Source organism: Dioscorea cayenensis, chromosome 12 (genome assembly GCF_009730915.1).
Source record: "Dioscorea cayenensis subsp. rotundata cultivar TDr96_F1 chromosome 12, TDr96_F1_v2_PseudoChromosome.rev07_lg8_w22 25.fasta, whole genome shotgun sequence".
Classification (NCBI taxonomy): Eukaryota; Viridiplantae; Streptophyta; class Magnoliopsida; order Dioscoreales; family Dioscoreaceae; genus Dioscorea; species Dioscorea cayenensis.
In genome coordinates, this window is record NC_052482.1 from 2,825,033 (window position 1) to 2,853,029 (window position 27,997).

The window sequence follows — 27,997 nt, forward strand, 5'->3', positions numbered from 1 at the left end:
TCTTTTGATCAGTGACGTTACTCTGAAAATGTGTTTATGAACTTATTAGACTGAAGTCGAGTTGAATGAGCTCACCAGACAAGAATGAATTAATTGAGAGCTTGTTCTATCATGCTTAACTTTTCACAAGAATTAATAAATTTAATGAAAAATTAAAAAAAATAAATAAAATAAATAAAAGAATAAATTTTTTTCAAAAATAAAAATTTATGAGGTAGATTTTGACAAAAAGTGAAGCTTAGGATATTAACAAAATTATTGAAATCTTCAATTCGTTTTAAAATTTACCAAAGATTTGTAGGTCCTTTCCTAATTATTTAATTTGATCTGACTCAAGAGAATTCAATTTGACCTGACTTCAACCAACTTGATTCAACCCAATCAATTTAACTTTAGGAATCTATCATGCACAATTGATATTCATTCACCCATCAACATCAATTAAATGATAATATAATTTTGATAAAAAGCAAGCTTTGTATTAAATGCAAATCTCATGTTGGCAAGCCAACTTCATTCAACCAATGCCTCCAAATGAATAAATAAATAAAAAAAAAGCTAAAACTTAAACAACTTGTTTACGATCTCATACTAGACTTCCTATACCTAAAAAGAGTATTTTTATTTTTTTTATTCAAGTTCGCTCTCGAAGAATTTGATCTAAAACTCTAATGCATGTAAAGCATATGTACACACTAACACTAGGCTTTCTTCGTTGTTGCATATTGATAGCTATATTACACTTAATCATTGATTCATATCGGAAAAATCATTATCATCGTTGTATTTTATTGAATGATTGATTTTTCAACTTTAGTTCCAATGACATCACAAATAATTAATATAAAATAAAATTCGAACATTTATATGGATCAAAAACAACATGTTTTTGGAATTAAAGATGAACACAATCTCTCTTTTATCAAATCAATAAATAATAGTCACAAACTTAAAAATTAGAGAGAAGTGGGGCCAAAAAAATTGGATACATACATCTCTTTTTATCTCTTCTTTGGTCTGCCATAAACTAGCTTTCTGAATTCTTATCATGCCAAACACCTAATCCTCTTATCTTCAACCATTTCCTCTTTTATCTCTATCGAACAATCCAATGAACACAGTAAATTTTGGTTTGGTTAGGTTTAATTTATAAAACATTGAGTTTAATTTTCATTGTAATTGCAAAATGTTATTTTATAATACAAAGATTGCGTCATTGAAATCATTTTTTGAATCCTAATTCTTTTTGAGTCATCATCTTTCTTTCATTGATTTCCTCCATAAAAGCCAACAATGCATGAATGAGATCATACGTGCACCAAACTTTAATATAAAGAAGAGATAAAAAGTGCATCGTTTCGTTTGGTCTTAGAACACTATTTTATTTATTTATTTATATTTGAATTCTCTCTTTTATAGTGTGCCGACGCCGGCCATAACTTAATTATTATGTTTTTTATATATAATTATGAATGAAATTCATGAATAAAGAAAAAGAAGACCTTAAACTAAAACACTGAGAAATTAGAGACGAAGAAAAAAAATAAAATTTTTGCTTGCAATTAATCTATTAATCTTGTAGTCAAGTATCGATTCATCTCATAATTATGAAAAGAATAATCATATATAAATATCATGAATTTTGAACATAAGATTCGTATATAAAAATATTAGTAAAGCATACAAGAATCTCCTCATTAAAAATATTTTTAATAGAGACTTGCCAATATGGAAAAAACGGACCACAAGGTATTTAGACATGAGGGGAAAAAATGATTTTATTCATAATTATTAAATAAAATAAAACCATATATATATATATATATATGAAAAAGACCACAAGGTATTTAGACATGAGGGGAAAAAAATAATAATATTATCATAATTATTAAAAAATAAAAGAATAATCTTATATATATATATATATCATTAAATTTTGAACATAAGATTTATATAGAAAAATGTTAGTAAAGCACTAACGACCGGGTCCCTGCGTACCATGTCCGTGTTTTTACAGAAGAGACGTATTTGAACCCCGGCTCATGCAGGGTGCGATCTAAGAGGGGAGTCATATAGGGCAAAAAAATTTTATTTTGGGATAAGTAAAATTGAAGAAGACAAACAATATACTTTCACAAATGTATTTTTAAAATATTTTTTTTATACAATATATACATACTAATTTATAAAAAACAAAGAGGCTAAATAATAATTTTTTTTTCAAAATATGTTTTTACCATATAACCCAATTTATAATGTCACCCGCCAAAACAATAAAATTTTATAAATATTTTTTTTCCTAAAACTATAATTTTTTAGAGTATATGTACCGATTTATAAAAAAAAATTAAGTTGCTAAACAATAGATTTTTGCATATATATTAAAGTATAGCTTTTTAAATTATTTGTATTTATTTGTAAAATAATAATAATATTTTAAAAACATATATAATTATTTTAGATTATATATATCAACTTGTAAAAAAATAATATTAAAAAAAATTGGATGATCCCCCTAGCTCTATTCTGGGTGAGAGCACATATATGTTGAGGTATTTACTATACACTTCTACACTCTTTTGATGTGCTTGTCCATTTTATCAATATAAGAAAAGCATAAAGTAAGGATGTAATGATGAAATTAGAAAGATTGCATCACTTCATATTTTAAATCTCATGATATTGATAACACTAAAAAAAAAAATTTTTTTTGTGGTCTCAAATTTCACAAAATCACACTATATAAAGGAAGGTTGTAAAAAGTTTTTGTTTTTCAGTTTTTGCTTTTGTTTTTTTGTTTTTGTGGAAGACAAATTAGTAATTTAGTACCATAAGACTATTAAAGACAACTACAATAATTGAGGAAATTTCCAAGTACTTTGATAAGAAATTAGTAAATTATTATGTGGCAACAATAATTTTATTCATTGAAATTAGATGTACCATGAATATGCTAGAGCCACATACTCATTTGTGTTTTAAAAAAAAAAATTATTTATTCATTTAAACTTTTTTTATTTTTAAGAATTTGGACAAACCACTTAATCTCCAATAAAATAAAAATACGAAGTCTTTAATTATAGGTGATGGTTATTTATATTTATTCACTTGAATTTTTTACTATAAATATTTAGCATACCCGCATGTAAAATAAATTTTTTTTTCTAACTTAAACTATATTTTAGCTTTAGATTGAACTCATAAAATAATGAAAAGAAAATAAAGGACCATGACCTCATTAATCATATTAATTCAACCTAGTTTTTTCCTCAAATATATGGTAATTAGGACTTTAGCATATTTGGTGGCAATTTCGTCCATTCTCTTGGACACAGCCAAATCTAGCTTATTAATTTAGAATCTAGTACTTGTGTCGACTCATCAAGCTAATTCAATGAATGGTAGAAAAATTTACTTTTTCCAAAATTACTATAGTAACTAATTGTCATATATTGATTAATATAATATAATACAGAGAAAAGTATCATAATACTTGGTGAAATCTTAGATGCTAGATAGTAATCATGTAATAGAAGAAACTAAATTTGTAGAGATGGCATAACGGAATCAATTAATAAAAATTACAACAATAAATTATTATGAAAGAAAATACCATAAACTCCATAATTTCAATTAGAGTAAAAATGTTTGTCCTAAATTCACCTCTCCCTTTATTTTTTTACTCTTTGTTGAGAGATTGAAATATTAACTTTGCAAACGGAGGTTTTTCTTTAGCCAAAGGTTCAGATTGGTTCTATTATTCCCTTGCCCTTGTAGGAAGTCGGTGAAACACATATTAAAAGATAAAATGAACAAAGAAAAAGCAAAATTATAGAGGATATTTAAACTTTATTGATGTTAAGAAAAAATATCCCCATCATCAAAACATAAACATTTGACTTATTGATCAAGATTTGTCTCGGTCCTATGAAAAAAGGATAGATTTTTATATCAACATAATAAATTATATATATATATATATGCATCAATTAATTCAATATATATGCTTAGGTGGGAAAAAAAAATAGTGGAAGTGAAGTAGTTAAGAATAAATATTATTCAATTGAATCATGGATTTAATTATTACAAAAAAAAAAAACAAGAAGTATCAACCCAACACAAAATCTATGCAAAAATAACAAAGTAAATAGTGTAAATAATTTTAGGGATAAAAAGAAAAAGAAGAAATTACATTCATCACACAGTTGATTTATAATAGACATATCCACTAGTTGGATTTGAGTAAGGCTGAATATATTATTACTAAGATTCAAGTTTGTCCAAGCCCGACCTAGCCCAATAATATGGGCCTTAACTTTTGTCAGAACCTGTCTGAATTTGATAACCTCTAACCAAGGCCCACTTAAATAGATTTTTCATCAAATAATAAATAAATTATAAAAAAAGATTAATAATATATTAATCTATGAGCATGACCAAATAAATACATATTAAAATACGAAATACACATCTTTATTCAAGCACAAAATTCAAACCATTATAATCAATAGCAATCAACAATAAATATATATTATATAAATGTATACAAAACTAATTAATAGACAATCAATGGCAATTCAAACCCTTATATATATATAAATATATACAAAATTAATTAATAAATATAATTTATAACTCAAACCGGACCTGGTTAGAGTCAGAGTTTTAACCATAGAACCAAACTCGGTCTATTTTTAAAGCAAGCTCTTTCTTTGTTCAAAACTAGATTATCATACCTTATATATTTGCCAAACCCTCTCAATTTTCGGGCAAACCTTCGGATTTGAACGGGTAAAACCTTTAGGCTTTGCTTGGATGGACATATAAGAAAATTTCATATAGTAAAGTAAAGTATAGTAATGAAAGGTAAAAATAAGTTTGAAACCCTTCCTTGCTTAAGATAAAGTAAGGTAAATGGAGGTTTTGAAACCTTGTTGTGTTTGGTTTGAAGGTAATTGGAGATAAGGTTATATAATAATATTACTAAATTACCCCTAGGATGAAAGACAAAAGTCGCAACTTTATTTATAATTACATGAAACTTATACATGATTCTCTTCATTGTTTACATAAATCTTTCCATTAATTATTACTATATTAATTAATAATGATATTAATTTATATAATTAAATAAATATAATGATATTAATAATATAATTATTATATAAATATTAACTGATAATATAATATTATTAATTAATCAAATATCTTGGGGAATTTTTGTAAAGAGTATGGGCATTTTGGTCAATAAAAAAATATTGGTATCCATAATCTCCCTAACCCTTCAATTTGAAAGGTTGAAAAATGAGAGAAAAATGGAGGTTTTAAAGCCTCCATCAACCCATCTCAACCCTTACATGCCCCTTATCAAAGCATAGATTTTTTAAAACCCTTACCTTACTTCCAAATACCTCCATCCAAACAAGCCCTTAGACAAATCTAATTTATAATGAACAGCTGCCTCTGTTATGGAAAGAGAAAAAAGAATAAATATATTTTAAGATGAAACATAAAATTAATATTTAATTATGGTTGCATCAATTTTTGGACAAACCTTCCGATTTGAGAGGGTAGCATGGCCTTTGTACATATATAATTTATAATGAACAACCACGTCTGGTATGGAAAGAGAAAAAAAAAATTTTAAAATTTGCCTCAGTTATAGAAAAGATATATATATATATATATATAACATTAAGTTAATATTTAATTATGGTTGCATGTACATGGGCAAATAAAAATAATACACTAATATAAAGACTTGCGCTAGAGGAAGGGGTCGAACCTTCGACCTTATGGTTAACAGCCATACGCTCTAACCGACTGAGCTACTCCAGCCAAGTGCTACATCACCAAAATTATAACATTTTATACTATATTATCTCAGACGTTTTTGTTAATACTTTCCTTAAATAGCTTTTCTAACAAATAAAATATTTTACATAAAAATATAAATTCAAATGTAAAGAAGAATCATGTGTTTAGAGTTATATATGTATAAAAAAGCCTATTTCTTGTAACACTGACACTGATATCTCTCTAAATCCTAACCCCACTCATTCTTCTCATGTTATTTCTCTTATTTTTTTTTTATCATTTGTAGACATTACATGAATCTCAATTTTAAAGTATTATGTTGATAAACGAATAAATATACTTCAAAATTTAAGCGGAGTTTTCAATTGCCCACCACTTCTATAGTGGATGCTCACTTGGTGAAAGCAGTGGGTAAGTCACTAATGTGGACTAATTTCTTCCCGCTTCAATATTTTTTTGATTTTAAACTAAATCCCTTCATCATTTTTATTGCTGAGGTGTAAGAAGTAAAATTTAAAAAAAAAAAAATTTGACTTTTCCAATTTCTTTTTGGATTAATTTTTTGAAAAGTCACCCAACTTTGTCTTATTTTTAATTTAGTCATTCAACTTCAAAACATACCAAAGTGATCACTCAAGTAACAAAAACTTTTACAGGGCAGTCACTCGAGACTTTCCGGTGCCCAGTAGTCTACGTGGCCACCTTAAATGCTGAGTCAGTGGCTAATGTCCACATCATCAGGCTTACATGTCTTATCCATGTCAGATTAAGTCGCTGAGTTGGCAAAACAACCTTACACCTCAACCTTTTTTTGGTCTCCTTCTTCTATGATTCTTCTTCTATTGCCCCAATGAAGATAACAGTGATGAAGTTCTATTCTCCAGGTATCTTTCTTCCATTTCTTCATCGTTCGACCTCATCCTCACCCCTAGCAACTGATCCCGCTCAGATGAGATGGTACGAGTATTCTCTTTGGATGATGTTTTCTATAGAAGCCTAGTTCGCCGGATTGGCATCACCTACGACTCCCTCCAGTATCTAGTCGCGGCAAAGGAAAGAGGGCTTACTCCTGCTCATTGTCGCCGTACCGATCTAGTCATTGGAATGAGGATGAAGATGGTAGAGAAACTTTGATTACCAGTTCAGAAATCTCCAGAACAATGACAAGAAGAAGTAGAGGGTAGAGAAGAAGAAGAAGAAGAAGAAGAAAAGGCTGACGTGTCGATTGTTTTGCTGACTCAACAACTTAATTTGATGTGGACAAGCCACATAAAGCTTGATGATGTGGACATCAGTCGCTGACTCAGCTGCCACGTAGGCTATTGGGCACCGAAAAATCTCAGGTGACTGTCCAGTGATAGTTTTTGTAACTTGAGTGATCACTTTGATATATTTTGAAATTGGATGGCTAAAGTGAAAATAAAGCAAAGTTGGGTGATTTTTCAAGAAATTAATCCAACTTTTTTTACTTCAAAAATTTCCATTTTTTATTAAATAAATATTAGAATTATTAAAAGTGATATTAACTTCTCACCGTTAAATACAAATGTCATTTTCCAGACTTTTCACTTTATGTCATTTTTTCTCCAAGTCAACATCGCTTATATGTCCTTTCAAAATTTATTTATTTATTTACTTATTATTATTATTTTTGTTGGTATGCCTATGTGATTACCATGACATTTGTTGTTAAACTAATGGAAAATATGTGTTGTTGATGTATGTTCCCTTTAAAATAAGTACTAATTGTTTTCATGAATTCTAATTTTGGGGAAAATGATTATTAACACCCAATAATGCAAAATTAAGATGGATTGGAAGGGAAGAAAGGGTATTTTAGACTTTTGCCTAATATAGTTCGCATTTAACTTTGCATATACACCCAAATAAAATTTATATTTACCACTATACCCTCATAGATAACATATTAAACAGGGTAGTGATAATTTTTTTATATAATTAAATAAATTATTTGTTTTTATTTTTTTTTTCCCACTCACTCGTGGATATCTCTGTTGGTGTAGTATATGTGAATAATTATGAATAGTTTAGTCCCACATCAGATAAAGAGAACAACGAATATATGTTTATATAATACAAGATAATAAAAAAATTAAATAATTGAATTTGAGAATGACCCTCCAAAATATATATATATATATATATTTAATTTATGAATGGCGCTTCAATCTTGGGTTGAATTAAATAATTTATTATTTTTTTATGAAGAGATGTCAGTCGTCTTCTCTAACAGACAAATACAACTGTTGTTCACACCTCTTCATCTTCTTCAAATACAGAAAGGTTCTCACATAAGATCATTACTTTTTCTGCAAAGTTTGATCTTGAGATTTTGTTGTGTCCTGAGGGAATTGTTGCAAAACCTAGTGCAGATCTGAGAGCGATAAATTTCTAAAATGATAGTGTTCCTGCACGCCTCAAAATCTACTAAATCCTACTTTTTCACTCTTTGCTTTCTCTAACAGTCTCTTTAACTCAATTTTTAATCTAAATTTCTGTTTTAAGAAAATAAGTTCAAAAAATTTATGTATTTTTTTAGGAAATTCAAGAAATATTTTTAACATAATGAAAATAACCCTATTTAAGATAATATAAACTTCAATGTAATTAACTCTAAATTCCATTGATCTAAAGTTCTACTTTTAAATTCATGACCCACCATTATCGTCCCCTCCAACTTTGTCTTTTAAGTAAAAATAAATATAAACAATAAACAATAGATAATGTGACATAAATGCCTTACAAAGCATCCTACATTAATAGTAAAAAAATATATACAACAGTATTTGCACATGTTGTTTGTTTTAAGGAAGTAGAACCAATCATAGAAGTAAATCACTTTCATAAAATTAAGAGTTTTTATTTTATAAAATTAATTTTGATGTTTTTTAAATAAATATGGTTTATCCATCTTTTTTAAAAAATTAAATAAGGTATCATATTTAATATTTAAATTGAAAAAAATTAATCACATGCTTTCTCAAAATTATTTCAAATAATCATCATCATAACTTAGTGAATTTAATTCGTTGGTCTTCAAATTTGTTTTTTAAGAAGAACTTAACAAAAATTCTTACATCAACCAAAAAAATTATAAATTATCAAATATTTGTTAATACAAAACAATTGAGCCATCTAATAGATTTTTATAATTTCAATTATCAAACAAGCAACATGAATTTCTAAAACCCTAAGAGTCATGATCACTTCATGGTGTATAAAAATGAAGCATGGCAATAAGACAAATTTATAACTACTAACAAATGAGGGTTTATCCAAATTGCAAAGGTTTGGATTGCTTAAATAAATTAGTTTAAATTTAAATTTTTATGTAGGAAAAAAAAACCCACTAGTGAAAGAGGTTTACTTTTTTATAGTGTTTCTAATACATAGCCTTGTTAAACCATCTGTTACAGACTAAAAAAAATTATAATAATTAAGAAAAATAAAAATAATTGTAAAGTATTTAAGATTTCAAACAAATTAACTTGCGCAGGGGTTAAATTTTTGAAAGCAACCATATAAAAATCAAATGAAAGCCACATAGATTAAAAACTTTTAAATAATAATAATTAATTAAGTCTTCCATTTTTATATACGTACTTGTATATAAACACACACGCACATTTCTTTAATTACTATATATATACTTGTATATAAACACACACACATATATATATATATATACACACACACATTTATTTAATTACTATATATATTTCGGTTTAGATTTTTAATAGCAAAGAATCAAATTCCAAATCCATCCCAAATCAGTTGATGTTTTAATTTTAAATTTCAAACTTGTCCTAGAACTTAATATGATCTTATAAATGGTTTCTATTAGCCTTTGTTTTGTTGGGATTATGTTTTGTTCAATGAAGAAGTGTGGATAGATAATTTATATTTTTGACAAGAAAAAGAGAATGGTGAGATTTAAAAAAAATATTATGTTTGGTTCAATAGAGTAGTATGGGGAGCTAATTTTTTTTTTTTAAAAAAATAAAAAGTAAAAAAGTTTGAAAAAAATATTATGTTTGGTTCAATAAGGGAGTGTAGAGAGGTAATATATATTTTTTGTCTGGTTAGAAAGAAGAATGAGGAGAGGTGTGATGTATATTTTACCCATTTACCTTATTATATAAAATTGACCATAATTATTTTTATACATATTTATGATTATTTTGTGCAAACTTTGTTAAAATTAATATTGTTATTTGCATAATATTAATATTTGTATAATATTATTAATATTATTATGAAACTAATACTATAATCACTCTTGCCTGTTTCACAATTTTTTGTATGGTTTATTATCATTGTTATTATTATTATTATTATTATTACTATTAACCTTAAATTGATACATTTAAAAAATTAAAAAAAAAGACATCATAGTACTTTCTCAAAGTAATGAAACGCAATTTAGTCTTTCCACATGGTTTTGAAAATTTAAAAATTTTCTCAATAGTTCCACCTATCTTTCCAAAATCCCCCAACCAAAGAAGGGTTAGGGTTTGGATGTTGGATTGCATCTTTGTATATGATAGTTAATTACTATTATTATTTTAAACTACATTGTTTTAATTTTACATTTTTACTTTAAATATTTAAACTTAGGGGGAGATTTTCTTACATTAATTCAAACTTAGAATAAATTTATCTTCTCTACTCTTCTAGTGGGATGATTGGTGAATGTTTCAGATTTTTTTTTAATCTTTTCAGGTGTTCACAAATTTATCAAATTTAGCTTATATTTTTGTAATATTTAATATCCCACATGAAGTGACAATGATTTTATTGTGTAATAATAATTTCTTATAGAGTTTTAAAAAGTTGATGTTATATATATAAATGAAGAAACCTCCTGTCATCTACGGAGAAAAAGGGAGGGAGAGAGAATGCATTTGATGCTTAAGTTATTTGATGCATTTGTATATTTAGAACTCAAATTCAAGAAACACAAATCCAAAAAGATAACTAATAAAAATGAGATTAAATTCAAAAGAATGAGAAGAATTTTTTTTAAAAAGGGGCAATACTTTTTTTATTAATTTAATTTAATTTAATTTTTAATTAAATGTGAACAAGACATGTGTAAGGGTTCTACCTTACACGCTCGGCATAGGGTGGTCCCTGGCCGAGGGAGATGGCTAATGAAGCCAAGGTTGGCCAAATTCCAAGTCCAAATAGGCGTTGTCCGTCCGATCATCCGATGCGCGGGTTGAGTCTGTGCATGACCGAGAATTCTAGCCGGGGGTGCCGAGTGAGCGGGTGCGGGGGCATGGTGTCGCGCATTGCCAAGGGCTCGCTAGGCAGCGCGCATGGCGTGATGCGCGTGGCCGAGGAATCTCGATCAATGGGTGGGTGATTGTGTGATCACGGTCTGGAGGCCGAGAATTGGCTAAGTATGAGCCAATTAGCCGGATCAGCGTAAGCTGCAGGGCAGTACGGGTCGATCAAGGGACTTGTGACGGTCGGTCACCGATCGGGTGGGCGAGCGGAGCTCTTAGCCCAGCTGTAGGGCGAGGATAGCATGTGGGCGCTGGGTCGGTCCGAGCGCCTTCTACGGGAGAAATGCGCGGTAGAATCACGGGCTCGTCTCGGCGCTTCTAAAGGTCGGATGAGCGCACCGGCTAGGGATGACCGGGAGATGGCTGGCTGGATGATCAGTGCCATTGGTTGACACTGTAGAGCGATCCGGGTGTGTACAGTGAACGGTGTTGTGTTTCTTGGCATCTGTAGCATCATGTAGCATCGTGCTTGTCTTGATGTGACAGGTGACTTATTCTTAGCCTCTCATTGAGATCCGGTTGATCTCACCCTCTCGTTGGTTTTCCCTATATATATGGCTCTTATTCCCTTAGAAAGGGTAAGAGGGGAGGGAGAAGAACTCTTAGTGAGTTTTCCTCTTGGTTGTGGGCTGGTTCCTCTTTATCCTTGGTGGGGTGGAGTTCTTGGCTTTGCTATCCATGTTCATGGTGTAATCTTGGTTTCAATATAGAGAGTTTATGTTTTTCTTTCTACTTTCCTTGTTTGTGTGCATGGTTGTTTGTATCTTGTTCGTTGTAGCTCATCCTTGGCCGTAGGCTGGCTCGGCGCCTTGGTGGTGTGACGAGCACCACGCGGTGATCGTCGGGGCGATCGGGAAGGCCGTGACAAGTGGTATCAAAGCTGTTGAGCTCGTTACCGTGCAAGATCGGTGCTGGGAGTAGCGGACTGCTGCCAGACAAGCAACTTCAAACAAGAAGAGTTTCTCTAGATGGCTGGAGGGACTAAGGAGAGGCTGGATCATTTGGAGGAGATGCAAGCGCGGTTCGACAGTGTGCTGGGAAGCTTCGCCGAGGAAGCAACACCCTCTAAACCTGTTTGTGCTAGGTTGGTGGACTTAGATATTCATGGCCTAGAGATGAGGCGTTCCGTGGAGGCACTAGCTTTGAAGGTCCAATCTCTCTCGGACGAGCTGAGGGCGTTGAAGGATGCGAGGACTCTTGGTGGAGTAGGGGAGCGAGGTACGGTTATCAAGTTCCCTGAACCTTCATCATTCAACGGAGCTCGAGAAGCCAAGGAACTGGAGAATTTCCTATGGGATATGAATCAATATCTCATAGCTGCAAAAATCCCGGAGAATGAACAAGTAGCCTTGGTGGGCATGTACTTGTCCGGGGATGCCAAGTTGTGGTGGAGGAGTCGCTAGATCGATGATGCTCGAGTGGGACGGAATACTTTCAGTTCATGGGAGGAGTTGAAGAAGGAGCTGCGGGATCAGTTTCTTCCTTGCAACACAGCGTGGGTTGCAAGAGTCGCCCTGAAGGAATTAAAGCAAACGGGGACCGTTCGGGATTATGTGAAGGCGTTCACATCCTTGATGCTCGACATCACCGATATGTCCAAGGAAGACCAGTTGTTCAACTTCCTTAGTGGACTGGAACCATGGGCCCAAACCGAATTGCAGCGGCAAGGGGTGAAGGACTTGCCGACCGCCATAGCACGTGCGGAGGCGTTGGTGGATTATCGTGATGACCCTGCTGACAAAGGGAAGTCTCGATTGTGGAAGCCCGAGGTAAAGAAGGACTTTCCCCGCGAGCCAGCTGGTCGCAAGGCTCGTGATACAAAAGCTCGGGAAGCATCTGTTGAGACAAAACAGGAGGGCTCGACGAGGGCGGGGTGTTTCATCTGCGATGATCCGCATCGGGCAAGGGAGTGTCCGAAGAGGGGAAACCTGGCTGCACTTCTCCTTGCGGAGGCAAGTGAGGATGAGTCAGATGTTTGTTTGTCTCCTCTGCAGCTGCGGGAAGAGTAGTTGTTGCGGAGCCGGAGGATAGCGCTTGGCTTCTTGTGATGCTAGGCGGAGTCCGAAGAGGCATCCAAGTGCTTTTAGGGTCGAGTCTTTTGTATGCCCAAAAGGGTTGTGATTATTCTCTTTTGGATGTGTCAAAGGAGGTGTGTATTCTCTTTTGTATGTTTGGCACTATGTATGTGAACATGTAAACCATGAGGGCAGTCACCTCTTCATTGTATATTTGTGCTTGTAAACAAGAGGGTTGGGTAGTCCCTTTTGTAGGCAAGGCAACGAGTTGGAGGCAGGGGGCTTGTGAGGCAGGAGCAAGAGAGTATCGCTTGGCCGTCGAGAAAGACAGGAGCATAGGCTGCTTGACTAGCTGATCAAGAGGGTATGCTTGGCCGAGGAAGGGACGGGAACTGGCGCAGGTTGCTTGACCAAGAGCAAGTTGAGAGGCCTTGTTGTTCCGTTACAATGAAGATAAGCAGGGGCGGGTGGACTGTGGTGGTATTGGCGTGAGGTGAAATGGGGCGTGGGGCAGCTCCTCATGTCAAGGTGCCAAATTTGTCATCTGTTATGGATGGCAATGTCCCAAAAGGAAGGAGGTCTGAAGTTCAGCTTTGGCGCCGAGAGGCGAGGGGATGAAGTTGGATTTCAGCATGTGGGAAATTCGGACATTTATGCTAATTTGGCCGTGTGAGGTTAATACCAAGACTTGCATTCTGTTCGACGAGGACGTCGAACTTTCTCTAGTGGGGGAGGTTTGTAAGGGTTCTACCTTACACGCTCGGCATAGGGTGGTCCCTAGCCGAGGGAGATGGCTAATAAAGCCAAGGTTGGCCAAATTCTAAGTCCAAATAGGCGTTGTCCGTCCGATCATCCGATGCGCGGGTTGAGTCTGCGCATGATCGAGAATTCTAGCCGGGGGTGCCGAGTGAGCGGGTGCGGGGGCATGGTGCCGCGCATTGCCGAGGGCTCGCTAGGCAATGCGCATGGCGTGATGCGCGTGGCTGAGGAATCTCGATCAATGGGTGGGTGATCGTGTGATCACGGTCTGGAGGCCGAGAATTGGCTAAGTATGGGCCAATTAGCCGGATCAGCATAAGCACAGACGGTACGGTCGATCAAGGGACTTGTACGGTCGGTCAGCTGATCGGGTGGACGGAGCGGAGCTCTTAGCTCAGCTGTGGGCAGGATAGCATGTGGGCGCTGGGTCAGTGCCGAGTGCCTTTACCGAGAGGAATGCGCGGTAGAATACCGGGCTGCCGTGCGCGCTACAAAGGCTGGATGAGCGCACCGGCTAGGGATGACCGGGAGATGGCTGGCTGGATGATCAGTGCCATTGGTTGACACTGTAGAGCGATCCGGGTGTGTACAGTGAACAGTGTTGTGTTTCTTGGCACTGTAGCACTGTAGCACTGTGCTTGTCTTGATGTGACAAGTGACTTATTCTTAGCCTCTCATTGAGATCCGGTTGATCTCACCCTCTCGTTGGTTTTCCCTATATATATGGCTCTTATTCCCTTAGAAAGGGTAAGAGGGGAGGGAGAAGAACTCTTAGTGAGTTTTCTTCTTGGTTGTGGGCTGGTTCCTCTTCATCCTTGGTGGGGTGGAGTTCTTGGCTTTGCTATCCATGTTCATGGTGTAATCTTGGTTTCAATATAGAGAGTTTATGTTTTTCTCTCTACTTTCCTTGTTTGTGTGCATGGTTGTTTGTATCTTGTTCGTTGTAGCTCATCCTTGGCCGTAGGCTGGCTCGGCGCCTTGGTGGTGTGATGAGCGCCGCGCGGTGATCGTCGGGGCGATCGGGAAGGCCGTGACACCATGTATGAGGGGCGCCCATTGATGTAAAATTAATACTTTAATGTACATGTGCCCTCATTTTTGTGAGATGAGGTTCAAATCTGTCTCCTCAGCTTGCTAGGGATTAAGATGTCATTGTTTTTTTTCTTCCTATTTTAATGATACAAGCATTTCGGATGTATTAACTATATGTATTAATATGAATGATTAATGAACTATCATTAATAAGGTATATATATATACTACTACTACTATTTGTCACCCCCGATCCAAAGCTAGGCACATGGTAACCGCCACGATATCTTAAAATAGGTGATGAACAAATTCACAACTCCAAGACATTGCTAGGCTATTGATATCTTGTGAACATGTTTTTAGTAAAAAATAGAAAATGCACAACATGGTGATTTCCTCAAACCATCTGGCCAACAAAAGTTTACACATAAAATGAATTTAAGTATGAAAAATACATAAAGATTACACGATGAAGATAGAAACAAAAATCTCCAAAGCACCCTTTGTAGTTCCCTACTACAATACCAACAAAAGTCAACCTACAATGCAGACGGACCGAGATGTTGAAGAACTGAGCACATTAATAATACAATAAGCTAAGTGTCAAGCGTGAAAAAAAAGTATAAAAGAGATATTATGAGTAACAAAGTTACCCAGTGAGTGGGAAGTAAAAAAGCAAAAGCAAAATAAATAATTACAGATAACCAGAGAGACTAGATATTTTTAAATCCCAAATATTGAAGAAATATAGGAACAAAAAAAAAAAAAATCATAAACCAATTCTGAAAGTTTGCCAAAGATTTAGCCTGAACCTAGCCATGGCCGAGCTAAGTCTGGACCCACCAGTATTCCTCATTAGGTTTTCTCTGCGCTCTTAAATGGGTTCAAATACACCGATCACCCACGCCGTCTCTCGATAGGCAGGACTGTGAGGGCCCCTACTGTAGTAGATGAAGCTCTAGGCTCCCTGTCACCAATGAAATCATTATACTATCACAAACAATATATACATATATATATATATATATATGAAAAAAATAATTCAAATTACAATCCTCGTGCCACACACGCACATATTTTCATTTCCATATTAGCATTATACCATCAAATAATCATAAAATTTTCATATAAAATCTCAAGAGAAAACATATTAAGCAAGTCCTTGTTCAAATTGCTATAAAATATAAAGTTTGAAAAAAAATAGCATTTTAAGAATATTTGACAAAATGATTCACACACATAGCTATATATACATATATAACAAAGCCACAACAAACTATCTTTTACAAGCACGATTAGGTAAAGTAGAAATCCACTCACAAGCTTTTGGCTAGAAAAATAGAAAAAATCTTCTATTCCTCCATAGGTGCCTTGCCTTTGCTAGGGGCCATGCTACCTACAAGAAAATAAATAAGAGGCTTATTGATTTAGCCTGAATAACAAATATAACATGCACCTTAGCTCTAAATGCAATGCATGAAGGGCTACGAACTTATAGTTTGTTGGAACTTATCTAAAAAAAATTTTAACCAACCAATAGTCTTTGATTACCCTGGCTAAGTAGCTTAACTACAAACCACTAAAAGTAAACGACCTCAAGTTGGACTAAGATTGCTTAAACTAGCCTCAAGTAGTTTAAACTAGGTCAAAGTTAACAACACTTACAAAAATTTTGGTGCTACTATATAAACTATAGTAACTCTATCCTGAACACAACATATAATCACTATTAGGCTTTCAACTATACAACTCAATCCATACTTATAACCAATTCATCTTCACCTCTAAAATAATTTTATTAAGCATCATCAAAATGGAAATAACTTCAAGAACAACTCAATTTTAATTCATCTAGTTTCTATGAAAAACATGCAAATGAAATACTATAATAAATCCTCCACTTTGCCTTCGCATTAAGTACTCTATAAATTGTTAGAGAGAAGCTTCACATGGGCTCCTAAAATTTCAAAGTAGTCATAATCAATCTCATTAAAATCAACTTGATGATCGAAGTCTCTTGAAGTTTTGTGTTTTTTTTGTTTTTGTTTTTTTTTGCTTTTGTTTTGTTTTTTTTGTTTTTACCTCTCATAGCCATTTTACTAAAGAAGTCAGGCATTCAACAAGAACTTCCAAATTTAGTACTCTAGGTCTATTCTCAAGCTTAGTATTTATAACATAAGTGATCCTCCATTAAGCCTTCAAGGAAACTTCAATAATCACAATTAAGTCAAACATAATTATAGCTCAACATCATCATTGCAAATTTTACTCTCTAAGTATATGTATAATGTATACACATTCAACATTTTCCTTGGGTCCAACATATTCTTCTCCTACCCTTCAAAAATTACCATTCCACTCTATCCTCCAAGTAAAATAATAAACAAGAATCAATGGTCATAAAACCTTGCACTCACTAAAATTCACCAAAACCAGTGCTACAATACCTTTGATCAAAATTAAAGAATTCTAGCTTTAGAAGTGTAAAGTTAGCTCAAAAAAGACATACAACTTAGATCTCTACAATAACTCCACCACAACATTTCATGCCATTCAAGCCAAAAATTAACATTAACTCAAAGAGTTCCTGGTCATGGAGTTCGATGGATTAAAACTTGGCTTAAAATTCAAGAAGAAAAAAGATCTAACACAGGCAACTAAACTCCAACTAATTACCTATACATTTGAAGAAAAAAAAAATCAAGGGGTTACATGTTCTCCCACTCCTAGCGCCCTTCTCTCGATTTCAGCTGAGGATAAGGAAAAGAAGATGAAAAACATGGGTTTTCAGGGCTAAATCTACAGAAATGTGAGGCTTATCATAAAAAAAAAATACTGGATATTAGTGTATTACACTATTAGTATATGATTTTCCGAACATGGTATATTGATAAATATATACAATATTAATATATTATTATATAATAAAATCATATGCATATACATATAACTATATTAATTTCATTATATATCGTTAATATTCATTATAAAATTATTATTAATTTATAGTATATTAACATGTTGGAGTCATATAAAAATAAATACTCTTATATTACCGTCTAAAATAGGATTATTAGGACTGTGATTCTCAAGTCATACTAATTAACATGAACATGCGCAATTTTTCTTTGGTTGGCAAGACAATAATGTGACTAGAATATAATATTATTATATTTAGTTAGCTAGGAATCTTATATTATCAATTGTCTTTTTTACTAAAATACATTTACCTAATATTCGCTAAACATATAAAAGTTCATACCATTTTGACGTAAATACTAGAGTAAATTTTTCATATTATTATAAAAGTTAATATTATCTTTGGTCAACCAGAAAGATAAAAGTTCATTATTAAAATGTAAAATTTTGATTCTAAAGCATTTAATTTTTATTAAGATTAATTAAATCAAACTTAATTTTTTTAAATAAACATTTTTTTTTCCAACTTAATATTTGAAAAAAAAAATTTAATCTTAAATACTTTTCTTGTGGAAATAGAAACAATGAAATTTTCTTATTTTAAATTTTAAAAAATTAATGTTTTTGAGATTTTATTGGATTTGAATGGTTAATGGGAAAATTTCACATTCCGCTTGGATTTCACTGGTAGTTGGGGGTATCAGATCAAACTACTGTATATCTCACTTTGTACTGTGCAACTGTTTATAGTACTGACAAAATGGGTAGTTGGGTGGTATTTGGAGGGTGCTAGCTAGTAAAAATCAAGTTTGACGGACAACTGTATATCCTATTTTGCACTGTGCTTCCTACTTTTTACTATTTCATATCATTGTTTAGGGCATTGTTGCATATCACTGTAAAAGTGCACTGTTGAGAAAGACAGATCATTTGCAGCCATTGGTTTTGAAACCAACGACTGAAACACAAATATTCGTATAATTGAATTCTATGGATGTTAGTAGAAGATGAGACCTTATATATAGACCGCTTCTTCTACCGATGCCTATCTTATAGCCGTTGGATTGAAATTCAATGACTGCAAATCATCCATCCTTTTAAATAATATTTGCAACACTGAACATGTATAGTGCACTTCAACATTATCAAAAATATTGCTATAAATAATGTAAAATTTGATGCACAATAAAATAAATATAAAAACCAAAACACCACAACTACCCATCTATCTTAAGTATATGGTTTTAACATTATTCATGACACTATTTAGATATTTACTTGTCTCTCTCTCTCTATCTATATTTTTTCCCAGCTTGCTGAGCGCGAACATCTGCAGTTGACTAACTTTCTCTCTTTCTTCTCTGTGAGAGAGAGAAAGAGAGAGAAAGAGTTTGGCATGAAGATAATTAAATGATAACAGTACGAGTATAAATATTATTTTAGGTATTTTAGTTTATGTACCATGTAAATAATTTTCTTAATACCCATGTATATATCTGCACGCACCGTTGGAAAAGGGCGCGCGCGGGGGGAGGGGGGTAAGAAGAATTGAATTCTATGAATTCTACACTTCTACTCCCATGAAAAATTTATAAAACCAAAACATACCCTCTGGCAATAGCCCATTTTATATGCAAGTACATGGTTGATAGTTTTGAGCACTATTCATGTTGTTGTTGAAATACCTGTTTGTGTATGTCTCTCTTTATCTCTACCTTTTCCCACCTTACGAATGTTACCGTTGTTATACCAATTTGTGCTGGTCTCTCTTCTCTCTCAATCTCTATTTCTACCTTTTCCCAACTTACGAATGCTCTACAAACTCCCACAGTTGACGAATCCTCGTATATATATATATAAAGTTATAAAGATAGATTTATTGGATATTGTATTATTTACTTCGGATAGATGCACATATAAATTTTTTAAAATATTTTTCATAGACATTAATAATGTGATTTGACAAAGCTAATGGTTAGAGACACTAACTTGAATTCTTCGTCTGACGTGTGTAGTGGTAAGAGTTCAAATCCTAGTTGAAGGAATTAACTCATGAACCACGAGATGAATGTGTGTTTAAGATATCAACTCATACATGATAGAAATACTAATAGGTGCTCGCCATTTTTGTAGATAATAATAATAATAAAATAAAATAAAATATAACATTAATGCGATTTGGGTAATCTAAACCCCTCAGGTATGATAGTGATTATATAGCCAATTTTCTAAAATGTTTTCATGATCTTAAACAATGCAAGTGATAGATGTGTAATTTTTGTTTTTATTTTTATAATTTATTAAACAGTCAAAAATCATATATCCAAACAAAACAAAAATTTTCATCAAACAGTGACTTTATCACTCCCAAACAGTAAAAAAAAAAATCTAAAACTCCACCATTCTTCCCCTCTTGATCTAAATTAAAATTTAATAACCCTTCTCCCAATCTAAATCCTTATAGTCCATCCCATATCTCAAACTCTAAATAACTCCTTATATATATAAACAATATATTCCAACATAATTAATAAAAAATCATTTTTAAAGAAGTGGATTCTCACAAGGCTAGAGTACCTTACTCCTTACCCTTTATTTTTTACTCTAGACCAGTTTATAGTCTGTAACAGCCCTTACCCCTTACTCCATGCTGGTTTAGAGTCTATATTAACGGTTAAAGATTTTTAATTTTTTTTATATAAATAGTAATAATAATAAAATTTCTTATTATATATAAATCAAATAAAAAAATAATATAAAACACAAATATTAACTAGCTAGAATAAACTCATCCGAGTCCGGGTTGGACTCCAAATCCAAACTCGGGTTCACATCCGAGTCCGAGTCCGAGTCGAGTTTCCAAAACCCGAGTCCAACTCGCTCTATATATAAAAAGCCTCGAACCCCAAAGACTGTGAAATCCAAGTCCTCTTCTTCTTCTTCTTCTTCTTCTTCTCTTTTTCGCTTTTCCACTTCCAAAAGCTCGACTCTCCGATCCAATCTCCGGCGATGCTCGTCCGCGTCCGCAGCCGCGACGGCCTCGAGCGCGTCTCCATCCCGGACCCTTCTCGTGCCACCGTATCCACCCTCAAATCCCTCATCCAAGCCCAGCTCGCCGTCCCCGTCTCCGCCCAATTCCTCTCCCTCAACCGTGACCTCCTCCTTGCCAAGACCCCCGCCGATGCCCTTTGCTTCTCCGACCTCTCCGATCCGGTAGCGTTTCTTTCTTCTCTCGGTGTCGTCCATGGCTCTGTTGTCTTTCTCTCCTACTTTGACCTCCCCCGCTCTGTCTCTGGTGCTCCTACGATCACCCCTTCTGGATCTTTTGGCCGCAAGATGACCATGGATGATCTCATCGCCCGCCAGGTCCGTGTTTCTCGCCAGGAGACTCCGCACTGTGACACTGCGTCCTTCGATCGTGACGCAGCGAATGCGTTCCAGCTCTATGTCAATGAGACGCTTGCCTTTGCTGTGAAGCGTGGGGGATTCATGTATGGCCGCGTTGAGGAAGGCGGCGTTGTCTTGGTGGACTTCATCTATGAGCCGCCGCAGCAGGGCACTGAAGATTCCCTCTTTCTTCTCCGCGATCCTGATGAGGAAGCCTTTGTTGAGGCGATTGCGGCTGGATTGGGGATGCGGAGAGTGGGGTTTGTGTTCACGCAGTCGGTGGGGAGAACGGGAAAGGGGGAGTATACGTTGTCGGCCAGGGAGGTGCTGCAGGCCGCTGAGTTGCACGCTGAGGGTGGGATTGAAGAGTGGGTGACTGCTTTGGTGAAACTAGAAGTGAACGAGGATGGTGCCGCTGATGTCCACTTTGAGGCGTTCCAGATGAGTGATAATTGTGTGAAATTGTTCAAGGATGGGTTGTTTGTCACTGAGATTGGTGATGATGATAACCCTAGGGTTTCGAGGATGAAGAAGGATGTTGTTGTTGGAGTGAAGGATACCAGGGAGGTTGACAATGATTTCTTCTTGGTGCCTGTGAAGATCTCTGATCATCAGGTGAGCTTGATTTCATTGCTGGATTTTGCTTTTCATCTTGCTTCTGCTTATTGTGCTTATTGTGCTTATGATGCTTAAAGTGCTATTTGAATTGCTGCCAAAGTTGGAATTTTTTGTTATCTTTAGTGTATCTTGCGATTGTTTGTAGTGGCACCTCAAAATTTCAGTGTTAACATTGGAGTTTCCATTGTAGTTCAATGTTGTGTTTTAAACAGATAATGCTAGGAGTTATTTCTAACTTGTTGTGGATAAGGGGATACACTGCTAAGTAATGACACTAGAGTAAGATTGTCCAAACCACCTAATTTAGTATCAAAGGATATTTGCTTTAATAGAAGAATTCTCGGAAACAAGATATCTTGATACTAAGTCTTTGTATTTAGTGAGTTGAACTCTCTATTACTGATGTTATTGTGAGAATAATTCCCATTTAACAACATATACTGCTCCATATAACACATAACTGTAGTATCTTGTTTCCTAGAATATCTTCTCTTGTTTGTTAACTTGTTTATATTTCTGTCTAGCTCATGTAAGAATATTGTGTAGTGTAGATTGTGGACATTGTAGAAAATACAGTTTTCATCTGTTTATATCCCAGACATTGTCTGAAGTATGTTAACCAAATCTCCTAGCTTCTATGCAAGATAAACTGGGATATCAGTTTGTTTTTTATATTGATTCTTGTATTGGATCCAGCCTTAGTATTTAAGTAACCAGTAGAGAAGCTTATTTGATGACTTAGAAGATGGGTTTATAACTTTTTTTAATGGATTTCAATGCCCTCTTTGATATCTGGGAATTGTATGGCATATGATTTTGATAACTTTGATGGATGGTTGATTAGTATCAGGCAAAAATTAGATCCATATTTGAAAATGAATTTGTCTGAGTTGAGGGTTTTTTTCCTCTTATTTTACTGGGGATCTGGCAGTGAATCAAGGTTTTGAGTTATTTAGATATTGACATTCGAGAAAGAAGAAATGACTATTTTAACTGAATTTTACTTTGGTTATAAACTCTCTATAGAATTGTTTAATTATTAATTTTAAAGATAGGCTGGATGATAAGGTTCTGGCTTAAGGTAAACTCTTAACCTAATAAACAAGGTTTATCCTTGTGTTCTGTATGCATCTGGTCCTATAGGTAAGGAGTGCTGTGGGATAATTCAATGCTAAACTGATAATGGCTTGCCACTCTTAAACAAGCTGACCACAAGCTAGAAAATTAGCCTAAATTATAAATATGCTATCTCAAGCGATGGGTTTACCATCATTGACTTTAAAATTGTATTTCTAGTCCATGATTATTTTGTACCTTATATCAAACTACTCAACCATTGCGATTATGGTGGTTAGGGAAATTTGCTCAAGTTGTAGGTTGGGAGTTCGAGCCAAGAGTCATAGTGGTTTCCACATCTCTCTTAAATCATTGCTTCATTTGTACAAGGATGGCATCCTTTCCATTGAACACTTGAGGCCCTATTGATAAGAAACTAGAGAATAAGAACAAATGTCTAATAGCCACTCCATTTCTAATCCTCATTAAATCCAAAACCAGAATACAGACATTATATTGGCTGCATTTGATAAATATAAAACTCTGAAGATTCAGAATATGAATTTTTCATTAGTGTGAATGATGGTGGCTGTAAGGGGATTTTTAATTATCAGTTGGTCACAGATCTCCTTTCTTTTGACCAAATTAGCTTGTGTTTTATTGTTCTTTCAACAGGCTTGCCAATGTATTACATTGTAATCACTGGTTGGATTGATATAGAACCATTTAAAAAACTTTACTAGTTTTCATGATCCTTATTATTTCATTATCTTATAGCTCTGCTTATTTTCATTATCTATATTATTCTTGAAATTACATATCAGTAAAGTACCCTAATGTAATTTGATTATCACAAACAGGGGCCTCTTTCAACAAGCTTTCCGGTGGAGAACCGAATCACAACTGTAACAATGAGGGCACTAAAGAACCACCTCGATCGAACGAAACACCTCCCTTTTGTCAAGCGCATCTCTGATTTCCATTTGCTGCTTCTGCTTGCGAGGTATTTAGACGTGAACGCAGACATCCCAGCCCTCACCGAATGTGTTGTCGGGCAAACACCAGTCCCCGAAGGCTACCAGCTTCTGATCGACTCCTTGGCTGCGGCGGGGTCTTGAATTATATATCCTATACATGAGTTCGGTTCAAGGCCCTCATGTGTTTATTGAGTTTGTTTGGTTATCACTTTGTCGTATTTTTTGTTAATGCTTTGAAGATTTTTAATGGGGGTTTTGTACCAGTATAATTTAGTCATTTATTAATGGGGTTATATCAACTTATGATGCCACATAAAAAGTACATAATCTCAAATTCTGAACTGAGTTTTATTGTTCTTGTTTTTTAACTTTTAATTGATTTGTCTTCTGATAAATGTTTCTTTAATTGCATGCAGTGAATGTGCACTTATTTTTTCTCTGAACTATGTTCAATTGGTCCCATTATTATTGTCTATGTATTTAACTGTTTCATGAACAATAAGCAAAGTGGTTGGAATTACAAATTTTTAGAGAATATTTAATTTTTTTTTTCTTTTTATGTTTATTTCTCTTATCATCCATTAAGATTCCGCATTTAAGGTGACAGTAATGAAAAATAATATTTATATAAACAAGTGGTCATGTTATATTCAAAAATTAACTTTTAAATTAAGTATATGGACAAATAATTTGGGATATGGGATGGAGCTTAGATGTGATTTGATTAATAATATGAGGGTTTTCCTTTTTCCTTATATTGACTCTTATTAAAATTAAAAATTATATTAACAATCGGTAATTTCAATAAATTATTAACTTAATTTATGAAAAAAAATTCCCACCTTCATTTATTTTTTTCACTAAAATAAACTCTATTTTTTTATTTTCTTAAGTATTATAAACACATAGTTTAAAAATATAAATTTTATTCTAAAAACTGTAATTAATAAAAAATAAAAAAAATCATATAAAATGATAAATATATAATAACCTAAGAAGTAAAAGATGAGATTTCATACTTTTACTGATACTACAAAAAGTTCATAAGATATTTCACATGTTATAAATAAGACATAAAATTTTAGTGACCAAAATCTCTACGCTACTAACTTTAAATATAATTCATAATTTTTTATTCTAAATATATATATATATATATATATATTTAAAAAAGCTAATTCGTATTCTAAATATTGTCATTTTCTTGTTAGAATTATAATTAGCACCTTGAAAAATTTAAAATTATTTACTACAATTTAACTTTCAGAAAAAGCCCTAATAAATCTTTACCATTCTCAACTTTGGTCCTCGAAGGGGTTCTCTGTGAATTTTGAAAGTAAGACGGTAAAAAATGAAAAACCAAAAGTATTAATATCAATCTTGTTGTTAAGGAGCCTAGAACAAGTCCCAATTAAGTTTGACTAGTCAAAGGAATTATTGGTCAAACTTTTCTCTGTCAGGTCAAACATTCGGATTGTTTCTCTCTAGCTTAATAAATATCAACATTTAAATTTCATTTGGTTTCAAATATAAAATGGAATATATATATATATATATTATAACAATAATTAATAATACATATATGTGAGCTTTATCTAAAAATGGAAATTTTGATATGAGAAATATTAAAATAAAAAAACATTATACTTAAACATATGTGAAAAATTTACTGTAAATTATAAAAACTTTCAAGAGAATTTAATGGCGTGATGTACGTAGACTGAGGTTCAAATTTTCTTTAGCGAAACATAAACATCTTATGCAGAACCAATGCCAATAAATTAAATGATCATTTGTTAATTAATATATTTATATATATATATATATATTCCCTCCATTTTATTTTAATTATATAACCTTTAAATAGATATTAAAATTATCTTTAACACTCCTAAAATTTAAAAAATAGTTTATGATAAAATACTTTTACCTTTGTTAAAATTAATTACTCTTATTAATGCATGCATCTCTTTTTAAACAAGTTTGAAAAAAATAATTAATTCTCATAGAACTATTAAATGTAATAAGTAATTTAAAATTTTTGTTTTTTAAAATGTAACCGTTAATATAAAATGGAGGGAGTAATTATATAATTTTTATTTTTAAAATGATTGAAAAACATAAGGTAAATAATATTTTAGTCTTTTTATAAAATTTTTAATTAATTTTTGGTAGGAAGAGTGTATGAGCAATTATCAGTGTTGCATAAGTTTATAAATTTTTTATTTTTAAAAGAGAATGCATGCCAAAAATAAATAAATAAATAAATAAACTATAATAATATCTCTATCCAATCATCCTGTCAACATAATATGTTCAACTCCTAAATTCCTGTACCTAATTTTTTAACAATCCCGAAAACTTGATTCAAAATAAATATAAACCCCACATTTGTTTTAAGTTAATAAGCTCCTAAATAAATGTGCACCTCCTGGCAATCCTCATATTAATATATTATATATATTAGATGGTCCTTTTTGTCACATATGATATGAGTCATCAAAGCTACAAAATTAGTTATATATTTATATTTCACCAAAGTTCAATATTATATATGAACAACAAATTAACAAAAAGATTTTGAAAAACATGATTATAATATATGAAAAGTTAATGTGTGGCCATCTAGTTTGATCATATAACAAGCAAAAGCTTGCCACCATTCTAGTGCATGCAAAATGGTTGATGAATTAGCATGGGATTAAATAAATATTATTTAACATTGTGAATTAGTTTGCAATTGAGAAAAGGGTGAATGATACCTTCAAATGTATTTCTATTCATTAAAAAAAATATTTTTATATTAATTATTAAATGCAGAAAAGCCTCAGTAAGATTTACTTAAAAAAAAAAGTTTTGTATGTTTATATATTTAGATAGCTATAATATTATTTTTTTCATTACTATCACTAGCTGTCTTTAAATTTTGGATTATTATTTATTTTAATTAATAAAATTATTGTGAATAAAACACTGGATAAATTTTTAAAGACCAAGAACCAAATAAACATGTTTTTTTAGTTAGAGTTCAAAATAAACAATAACATGTATTTTTGTGTGACATCTTTAATTTTAAAATTAAATTAAAAAGAGTTGGTTTTTCTTACAAATTAAAGACATTGAAAATCTAAGCAATCGTCTTTTAAGGGATTCAATTTTCATGGAGTGCTCTTGAAGCATTAATCATTTTATGTGCTAACAAATGCCTTAAATTTAGAGTTTATTTATAATAGTTGTTGATAATAGTTGTTGGATCACTATAGCACATGCCTTTTATTATTAATAATATATAAGCTTTGATTATTTATTTATTTATTTTTGGTTCTTTAGCTTTAATTGTATTAAATAAGGGAGATGCTTTAGATTTGCATCAATTTCTCCTTTCTATGTAGTTATATAACTATAAATCAAGTTTCTAATGAAATTGGTGGTTTATTCTTTCATCTATGAATTTAGGATCAATGCTATGCTAAGTTTTTTTTTCAAAAAAATATATATAAGAAAAAAATTAATGCTAAGTTTGAAGGTTGATTCATATTATTTTCGCTTTTTTGAGTTGAAAATTATTATTAATTTTATGTTATTCAAACATTTTGTGGTTTCACGGTCATCTAAAATGGTGACCTAAATTTTCTTTTGTGGTATGGGATTGATTTAATTTTTCTAAAAACAACTATGAATAAATCAACTACAATTTTAATTGAAATAAGGGTAAAGCTTAATTGGTTAATCCAAATTTTTATTGGTGTTTGGATGATATTTTGTCATTCAAAATTAGACCAAATAAATTAATAAAAAAAAAAAAATCTAATCGAGATGATTTGATAAGTAGAGCTATTGCTAAAATTTTGTAGTGTGCAAATATTTTATAATTATATAAACCGACCAAATGTAACTGAATTAATGGATGTTATGCTTGCACTTAATTTATAATTACTACCTTTTTTCTAATCTTATTTTACTCGCTAACCTTGGATTAATTTTTGATGCCTTAACTTGAGATAAAAATAACTTTATTGTAACATTGATTTTTATAAAATATATTTTATAAAGCATATCATTAATAAAAATGCAAGACTAATTAAGATATGATATATGTATATAT

General features: G+C 32.4%; 1 protein-coding gene and 1 non-coding gene across 2 annotated transcripts; one reads left to right on the forward strand and one right to left on the reverse strand.

Annotated features, from left to right (window-relative positions):
- Nucleotides 1–5,764: 5,764 nt before the first annotated feature.
- Nucleotides 5,765–5,838, reverse strand: TRNAN-GUU. The gene has a single exon. It is a non-coding gene; the product is annotated as a tRNA-Asn (tRNA).
- A 14,937-nt stretch (nt 5,839–20,775) lies between these two features.
- Nucleotides 20,776–24,243, forward strand: LOC120274017 (NPL4-like protein 2). The gene is made up of 2 exons (XM_039280762.1): nt 20,776–21,856; nt 23,776–24,243. Exons 1-2 carry the CDS (start codon nt 20,864–20,866, stop codon nt 24,031–24,033), a joined length of 1,251 nt encoding a protein of 416 aa, XP_039136696.1. The 5' UTR covers nt 20,776–20,863; the 3' UTR covers nt 24,034–24,243.
- Nucleotides 24,244–27,997: the final 3,754 nt, after the last annotated feature.